Consider the following 9,934-nt stretch of genomic DNA (forward strand, 5'->3'; position numbering starts at 1 on the left):
TATAAGTTGAAGGTTATCTTACACTGAAATTTAAATGTTAATATCCTGTTTTAGAAACTTTTTAAAACCTATTACAAGAAGCACCACAGGGCAGAGGGGCTACATCAATTGCCTTTAGTAGAGATTCTCCAGTAGATATTTTCATTGATTCTGTGTCTATCGTTTTATTGATGTGTCATTTTTACTGGGGGTTGCCTATCCACATCTTCTGTCTGTCTATGAGTACATAAATTCTGAGTAACAGACCTAGATAAGCTAGTTTCTGGAATCATATGAATTGTCACCATGAATCCACCTGTAAGCTACTGGGAGGAAAAGTAGGTTGCTTTTCTAGAAACATACACTTTACAATCTCTGTTTTCCATGCCTCTCAAATACTTGGCTGGCATTGTATTTCTGGGTTCTTCTTTGGAGGGATAGTCTAAGTTTTATAACACTGAGGGGCTTTCCTAGCCTTTTAAGGGCCATCTTATTTTCTGAGTAGCTTACAGGAAAGGGATTTGAGAAATCTTTCTGTACATACTTCTGTATTTCAGCTTTCTCTGCTCTATACCCTGCTCATCTCTCACTTTGTCATCTGAAGTTCATCATAGCTTTTAACTCTGGACCAAATGAGAGGCATTGAAAAGGTACAAAACATAGATCCTACGTGGCAGGGCATTTCAATTAATTAGCTTATAGGACAGAGAATAGACATTTTATTTTGTTTTGTCTTACTCTGAGACCTATTTGATTCTCACGAGAATCGAGGGCTGAGAACCACTATGTGCACTTTGCTTTAGAAGTTTGCATCGAAAGATTAAATGACAGGATTATGCTTAAACACTTCTTGCAGTATAGTGCCATTGAAATGTAGTGCATAGCAAACGGGGCATTTATCTGAGTAGTTTGACTTTCTTTTCTTTGGCAAATACAAGGAAAGGTTAATTCAAATAACTATCACACACACTAACTACACTTTCCTAGTCTCATCTTCTGAAACAGTACTAGGCTTTAGCTTTCATCATTGAGCTCATTCTATTATCTTTTTGTTAGCAAACCACTGTTTCTTTAATGACTTGCTTTAACTGAAATTGTGAAGTCATGTGTCTGTTACTATCTTTCTCTTACTCATAGCACCAGAAGAATGGGCCACAACTCGCTCCAGCCTGAAGGCACCACCACCAAGGTCAGCCAGAGGGGGATACAGGGAGCACCCCTATGGTAGATATTGAAGGTCCTCTTCACCTGTGACCTCCTCAAAGACAATTCATAGCCTGTGGTCTCTACATAAACAGCAACAAGACAAGTAATAGTCCTTTTTTTGTTTGTTTGTTTTTTCTGTTCTAGGGATAACTGCTCATAATTGCTCCCACTATTTCTTGTATCCCCTTATACTGTTAACGTGACATGGACATTAGTATTATTTTACAAAACAGACTGAAAAAAAAAAAGACATTGGCAAGCATACTTTATAAACCATTCTGTAGGTTGATATTCTCTTGTTTTTTTTAATCGTTGTGTGTAAACCCCTTTTCTCTTTTCTTTTTTGTTTCCTTTTCCTTTTCCTTTTGTAAGAAAAAGCATGAATCTGTTCAATTTTTGAGTCTCAACCAACTAGCAGAACCTTTGTTTAGGGTTGTTAAAAGACTGTAACATGATTTTGAACTAGCTGATAATAAAGTTGTAGATAAGATGTTTTAACCTGTCTTTTAATATATGTTAGTCAGATGGAGATGTTCAATATGAAGTTGTAAATTTAATTTTTAAATGCTGTTTTAATGGGGTTGAAAATAAGCAGCTACTGTATGTATGTAGCTAACTGAATTTGTTCAGTGTTTTAACCTGTATTTGTTAAAAAAAGAAAAAAGAAAAAAACACACATGGAGTTCCATGTGTAAGCTTCTCTAAATAGGAACCACAATTTGTCAAATATGTTTGCCATAATTTGTCAATAAAGCTGAAGGCTTTTGTAAAAACTAAATTTGGAATTACTTGTTTTCTAACTTTAAATGCCTGCTTTATTTCTTTTTCAAGAGATGCCTAAAATGTTTTCTATTTAAAAATTACAAAAATGAACCCAAGCCTGTTTTAAGATATCTGTGTAATACTTTAAAAATGTATCAATAACTTATGGTTGTTAAATAATTTAAAAGTTAACAAACTAAACTGTGACATGAATCATGGTTAGTAAACACTAATGTATAACATGTTAATGGAAGAAATGGATTTAGAATAATAAATGGATTTTAAACTATCCTCTAAGCTTTATCTTGCTAAACACAAATTCTGATTGACTTGTTTGCACTAGCATGTCTCTCGTGAGAAAGAGTAATGGAGTATAAAGAGGTAAGATTACCACTTACCACTGTCTAAATGCCTAGTTCTTCAACCTTTGAGTTTCCCCGCACATTTAAATATCCCATCCAACATGTAAGCGTTGCATAGAGTCACGTGATTGTTTTCACTCGAAGGAGTGCGTGGACTTCATTCGCGTAGTTTATAACAGTTTGTTTGACCAGGAAACCATCAGTGTCAATGGCTAGATGTTGCTCTTCAACCTCAAAACACTTTATTTGTAATTTTCAGTGCTAAATATCACCGCCCTTGAAGGCAGTTTAGAGGGCTGATATTTCTTTTGAGACTATCAGACTTGATGGCTGATGATTATTAAGGAAATATGTCGCAGGACTCACAGGATGACTAAACGTTAAACAGGTAACAATAATAGTAACTCTGTAAGTTTGCCTATGCAGCAGTAATGTTAAATCTTCTCAGTTATTAAGTTCCTGATAGTTAAAAAAGTAAACCTACAAAATATATATATAACAAATAGGTCTACAGGCTTTTAAAACAACTAATTAAAATTAACTAGAGGCAGCAAAATGATTTTACAATCTATAACCCTCAAGGTAATAAACAGAACTAAAATTAGCAATAACAGTAATGCAACTCTTGCTAACATCAAATGTTAAGCTAAATTTTGATGGAGAGAAAGAAACAAAAAACTTGACAGGAGGGATAGATACCAAAACCGTTACTCTTTTGAACATAGTTTTTTTTGTTTATGGTGGCTTTTTGTCAATGTGATTGGTTTACTTTTTTGCTGCTTCTCAGCTGAGGCATTTTGCTGTTTAGTTTCTGCAGCTGGAGTTGCATGCTAATCGTTTTATGAAGTGTGTGTTTGTCCTCAATTAAAATTGTAAACATTCGCCTCTTAAAAATGCTGCTCAGTTATGTTTCCATTTTCTATTCTTTCTTACTATTCCAGGTCCGCACATTGAGCACATAAATGGTAGCAGATATGATGGACTAAAGGGGATACAGGTAGGCTGAGTTCTGTCATCTTTGACATAATCCTTACCAAAGTATGGAACAACAGGAATCTGTAGTAGCAGAGTGAAACCCTAAATGCCAGTTTGGGGGATACAGAAAATATCTGCAGGGAAAACAGCTCAAAGCAGCATGGAGCCATTTGCAATTACTAAGCGTGTCTTAGTGTATGATAGTTTCTCCAAATTAAAATTGTTCAAATTGCTACAGAACACTCTCTGGGGTTCAGGCACAGATCCTTTGTAGCCTCAAATGTTTAGAGTTACAGAGGGAAAAAAAATCAGAAGTTAATTACAATTTACACTGTGAATGTTTTTATAAAGCAAATGGCAGCAGCCGAGGTTCAGGCACCCTGCTTTGTTCAACAAGATGAACAGCAGGATGTGACCAGGAAAAACAGCAGGATGTGATAATGCAATGAAAGAAATTTGACCATCACATGTAACTGTTTGATATGACAGTTCTAATTTATTTCATTTTAATAACCTTTGGGGAAATACGAGCTAGTCTGGCTCCCATGTATTAAGTACAAGGCTCACGTAAGTTTGGAAACTTATATAAGTTTATGGAAGTTATATAAGTTATATGCAAGTTTATATAAACTCAGAGTCTCTCCCATGCCATTAGGACTCACCCACTGTCCCATGGAAGAAGTTGTAGAATGTTCCCTTGACTTATTAGAGGCAGGAAAAGCCAGGCTGTTTGGGGTGGGGGGGCTTTACGTATCTGCCAGCCTTCTGCAGAAAGGCAAGGACAGTACTCACCAGGATGAAGAAATGTCAGTGGACACACCAGATGGGAAAGAGAGAAAAGTTAGTCCTTGAAGCCCACAATACAAACCAAAACCACAAAATAAAAGAAGGAAAACAATTCTTTGAGTCATACAGGAACTCCTGACCTAAAATACCTAAATTCCATAGTCTGGATTATTTTTTTCCTACCTGGAAGAAATGACAGAGTAGTATGAAATCAAATATAAATCATATTATGAAAACATTTTATTTATATATACATATATTTATATATAAACATATAGGATATATACACACACATATCAGGTATGCTTACTAGATTATTTACCAACTCATTAACTGGAAATAAATGCAGTGGGATTCTCTGGAGATGGGGTGTGGAAATTCTCCTCATTTCGAGTGACAACCTTTCAGGAAGTGTTTTTAACAGGATGCTTCTCCCGTGAGCAGGAGAAAGCTAAGCTGGGTTCCATTGCCAACATCCTATCTACTGTCAAGAACTCAAGTAAATTTTGGCTCCTAAATATTTGAACACTCTTATGTCTGACGCCATCAAATGCAAGTGATGAAATGCTCATGACACACTTTGAGTCAATCCTTGTGCATTCTACTTACATTCTGAAGATCTTCATGAACTTCCTATGGACTTCTTCAGAAAATGAGGTTTCCATCAGCACACTGATAATCCCATAATGAGTGAGAACTCACTAAAACACCAAATTTGAACTCTTAACATAGTATTTTAAATAAAAACAGCATTAGTAATTTAAAAAGTTTTGTGCCCACTAATGTTTGCCAAACAAAGTATTACAATATACAAGCTTGGCTTAAATAGAATCAATTTGCTGGCATTTGAGAATCTTTCCAGTAATTTCAAGTCTTTATTTTAATATTTAGATAGTTTTACCTTCGGTTTGTTAATGGAACCAAAGCCATTCAGCTCGATAACAAATGAATTGCTAACCACTTTTAAATTAAGTTTACATTAAATCACATGTAAATGCTTTTTTTAATTCAATGAAAGAAATCAATGTTTCCAAAATACATTTTTTTAAATACTGTATTTCTTTTGTTGTTCATTTAAAATCGCCTGGACCAGTGATTTCAAAACCACAGACGCCCTTGGAAAGACCCTTCATAGCATTATCTATAAATTCATGCAACATAAATATATTCAGGGTTTGGTTCTGTTTGGTTATAAGGGGAATACAGTGACTAAGAAGTTTGAATGGGCAAAATATTTCAAATTCTGATGCAATGACACCTGTCGCTAAAAGTGTTGTTTGCCACTCCTAATGGCTCTTTGGGAAGGCTTACTTCTTATTATAGAAATACTTAAGTAAATGTGTGGGAACATGCACTTGTATGGCAATTTAAGGTTAATTATACATAGACTTATAACTGGTATAAAGGTAGAACATTAAGTATAATAGCAGTAAATATGATGAAGACTTTTTGTTTTGGGTACTCATACCAAAGACAAAACCAGAAATTTTACATAAATACCAATATTAAACACCTGTAATTTTTACAAAAAAATGGAGCAAAGAAAGAAGACCCATTCTATAGAGAAGACATTAATTTCATACTGTTAATTAGAAACATTTAGAAACATGGGAATATGGGGAAAAAAGCTTTCTGCCCCACAAGTTTTTATTTTTACCTTTTTTGTTTGAGAATTTATGTTATTAATAATTACATAGAAAGAAGCAGGAGAGATTGTTCAGTGGTTAAGAATATTTGCTGCTATTACTGAGGATTGGAATTTGGATTCAGGTGCCTAAAGTGGGAGCAGAGTCTGTACAACCTCTGCTAACTCCAACTCCAGGGGATCCGATGCCCTTTTCTGGTCCCTGTGGAAGCTTGTACATCTGAGGCATTCACTTGCATACACACACACACACACACACACACACACACACACACACACACAGACACAGACACACACACACACGCACACAGACACACACACACGCACACAAACACACACACACTAATAATTCTATACAGTAAATAATTGTATATAGTTATAACTTAGAAGAAACTAGGAAACCTCAAATTTCTATTTACCCTAGTTTCTATTATTTAGCAATAAAATGAGTACATTTTTAACACATGGGAGTGTTTTTCTTTTACTTTGAAATGCATTTTTACTTTGATAGTTTCCCAAACGTATCATTCTTCTAAAACGTCTGACTCCATCCCTGAAAGATGCAGATGAAAGCATCACATGCTAGTCACCAGGCATGACTGTAGCCTTTTGTAGAGCAAGTGCTTCCATTTATAGTCTATGTTCCCTTTGACATTATGAGAAAACTCTCCCATGATAAAATAAGCACGAAAGTCACTGAAGGTTTTTTTTTTCCCCCCCATAGTCACAGACCAGAACTCCATTAAAGAATTAGGGTCATTTTCAAAACAGAAATGATTTTGTGAGCCAAACAATCATATGTTATTCACACAAGTGAAGGAAGGAACTAACCCTGCTGCCAGGGTAATATTTCTCTGATTATTTTGGTGTCCAGATAAATAGCTGAGTTAACAAACAGTGGTGTCATTGGCTGACTGGCATTCATCTTCTTCATCTAGCTTGGAGATAAATTTCCTGGCTCCTTATGCAGACTCTATCAATTGGCTCTTGAAAGATTGTTTACTGTGAGAGAGAAAAGGTCACTATACTTAGTGCGCATTTTACATCTGGGTCTTCTGTACTTGGTAAGGAGAGGAACTGAGAGAAAAATGAGATGCCCGATTCATACACACTATACATCTTATGAGGTTTGGTTTTACATTTACAGAGTGGGGAGGAGAGGAGAGGAGAGGAGAGGAGAGGAGAGAAGAGGAAAGAAGAAGAGGGAAAAGAAGAGAAAGGAGAAGAGGAGAGGGAAGAGGGGAGGGTAGTAGAGGAAAGGAAAGTGTAGTGAAGAGGAAAAGAGATGAGAGAGAGAAAGAGCAAACATTCTCTTATACTTGATTAGTCAACTACATATCAATAATATCTTATGTTTCTGATTCACTCTGTCTCCCATTTAACAGCAGTATATGGGTATATGATGCAATGTTCATTTAGTTGTAAGAGAAACTTGTAGACAAATGGCTTCTTTGCTCAGAATCTTTCTTGAGAGAGATTCCTCACTAGATGCAAGTTTCCTGCCATCTTCCTGTCTCTTACAAATGAGGATATACACCCTTCCCTCCCTCACTCTGTGTCCCTCACATAGGAACACTGCATTCCCTATAATGTAACCACATAGCCTGCCTCCATGACAGTATGATGTTCACATTCTCTATGGCTATGAGGACACTCCCTTCACAATGTCTCACATCATTTCCTTTGTAACACCGGTCATAATAAACTCAAGTTCTCTTCTTTGGAATAAGGTTCGTTAGATTATTTGCCAACTTTCATTTTAGTTTTCTATTTAAATTTATTCTACCCACAACATAGAAACCTAAAGTTTTTACATATTAATGAGGTACCCTGTAATGAATCAATATGTGTTACGTTGTGCAATGCTTAAATCAGATCAAACACATGTGTTTCCTCAAATACCTTGTCTTGGTGTTTAAAACATGAAAATCCATTTTGCCAGCTTTTAGAAATGCAAACAAGCTTTGCCATGGACTGTAGTTACTCTCCTGAGCAGTAAGAGCCAAGCTTCTTGCTCCTAAGTATAATAGTATTTGCGGGTTATTTTACCCAACCCTTTCTTAGCTCCATTCAACTCTCTGCTTCTATGAGATCAATATTTTTACATTTTACACATGGTGTTCTATGCCTGACTTATTTCACTTAACACAATAATTTCTAATTCTGTGCATGTTGTTTCAAATGACAGGACTTCTTACATTTTATGGCTGAATAGTATTCTGCTATGCATATGGACTACATTTCCTTTTTCTGTTCATCAGTTGATGGCCATTTTGCTATTCCCATGTCTTGACTACTGTGAATAGAGCTACAGTGAACATAGGAATGCAGGTATTTCTTTATTATACCCAATTTGTTTCCTTTGCCTCTGCCTACTAGTAGGATTGGTGAACTGTATCCTGATTTCACTCTTAGTCTGGGATCAACTTTAATATCTTTTCCATGTGGCTGTATAAATTCATATTCCATCAAAAGGATTCAATAGTTATTTTGGATAATAGTCATCCTTGGATTATATCTTGGTAATAGCCTATCAGGAATTTCATTTGCATTTTCTCAATGAGCTAGTCATAGTGAGATTTGTCACACATCTGTCAGATATATGAACAATATTTTATTTAAGATTTTGTTTAGTTTCTAAGTTATGTTTGTGTGTGTGTGTGTGTGTGTGTGTGTGTGTATGTGTGTGCATATGAGTGCAGATATGGAAGCCTGAGGCATCATATCTCCCTGGAACTGGAGTCAGAGGTGGTTGTAAGCCACCAAACCTGGCTGCTAAAATTCCATCTTGAGTTCCGTGAAGGAGCAGTTGAGTGATTTTAACTGCTGAACCATCTCTCAGGACCCCAAGTGCAGAAATTTTAAAAACAAACGTATCTGCCTTCTAAGAAACTTCTCTTTGATTATAATTTGAATAATTAGCTATTAACTATTTGTCTAATATTTTTCTTTTCTAGTAACTACTAAAAGATATTGTTCCTGAATAGATTTGACAGCGAATAGGTAGTTTTTAGAAGGGTTCCATTTTATTTTATATTGCTTTTAATCATTCAGCCTCATGATTGCTAAAAATCATGTGACAAAGCTGATGAGCAGAATGGCTAACATAAAATCTAAGTGTGTACTACTACTTCCTAGAGATAAACTTTGTACTTTAACCTTTTTTTTACCTGCATTACTTTTTCCCATTCCTTGGATGTCATTTGTCTTAAGTAAGTGGCTAGTAGATAAATACACTCAGCATCCCGGAGCGGCGGATTTGGTGTTTCTATTCTTTGGCAGCAGTTCTTGTTTAGCACAGGCTGGTTGCCTGACACGTGCTTGGAGTTTTGTTTTGCACCAAAACAACAGGTTTAAATATATGGGACCTAAATTTTCAGACATGAGCTGACTTTCACTTTAGGAGGGACAAAGTCCTCTAAAGCCCAGTTGCCAAGATTAGTGTGTAAGGATGAAAGTTGTATTAACTGTCTGGAGAACAAGGAATGAACTAGAAGGTGAACAAAATATTTTAACTTTCTCAGCTGTATTTTTGACAGAAGTAAAATAGTCATAATAACAGCCCTCGTTCCTATGGTTATGAGGTAAAGTAAAATGATACAGGTAAATTATTTCCTCCCAAATTTACCTAATAGGCTCCCAAATTGGTTCTTTCTCATTCAACAAAGTCCAAATGTAAAGCATCTGCATACTGTGTTTCAAGCAGGCAAATAAAAATTCATTTTATAAGAAAGGCTTAGAATAAAATTAATTTACTGCTAGAAATATTTAATACACTACTATTAATATTATAATTTTAATAATATTAATATCCATCTAGTTTATTTCTTGGAACACAGTTGTTTGGGATTGGCTCTAATGCTTTATCTTAATTCGGCTCCCAAAACTGCATTCCAGACCTGAGGGTCCCTGCCCCCAGCTGACTTCTATTGGTAATAAAGAATTGAAATATAGCCAATGACCGGACAGGGACATGAATACAGAACTTTTAGATTGCTCAGGCAAGGGACATAGGAAGAGAGGGAAAAGGAGAGGAGAATCTTCATGACTCGGATGGAGAGAGATCAGATTTAAGAGCTGCAGGAGAGAAACAATCCAACAATGTAGGTGGAAAGGAAATGCAGTCCTATGGTGGGGAGCTACCCAGAAGATAACAGGGCAGGAAGATAAGATATAGATTTAGAAGGTGTCTTAGTCAGGGTTTCTTCTTTTTTTTTTT

General features: G+C 35.8%; 1 protein-coding gene across 4 annotated transcripts in view; it reads left to right on the forward strand.

The window, feature by feature from the left end:
• Khdrbs2 (KH RNA binding domain containing, signal transduction associated 2) overlaps nucleotides 1-9,934 on the forward strand; it is a 468,795-nt gene that overhangs the window by 443,850 nt on the left and 15,011 nt on the right. The window contains exons 9-11 of one of the 4 annotated variants that reach the window (XM_029539288.1): nucleotides 1,117-1,288; nucleotides 3,251-3,306; nucleotides 6,654-6,772. In XM_029539288.1, coding sequence (XP_029395148.1) covers nucleotides 1,117-1,214 — 98 coding nt within the window. In that variant the 3' untranslated portion in view covers nucleotides 1,215-1,288; nucleotides 3,251-3,306; nucleotides 6,654-6,772. Of the gene's footprint in view, nucleotides 1-1,116; nucleotides 2,238-3,250; nucleotides 3,307-6,653; nucleotides 6,773-9,934 lie in introns of those variants that run through there. The other 3 variants (XM_029539289.1, XM_029539290.1, XM_021198026.1) reach the window with 3 other exon arrangements.

Source organism: Mus pahari, chromosome 5 (genome assembly GCF_900095145.1).
Source record: "Mus pahari chromosome 5, PAHARI_EIJ_v1.1, whole genome shotgun sequence".
In the NCBI taxonomy this organism is placed as follows: Eukaryota; Metazoa; Chordata; class Mammalia; order Rodentia; family Muridae; genus Mus; species Mus pahari.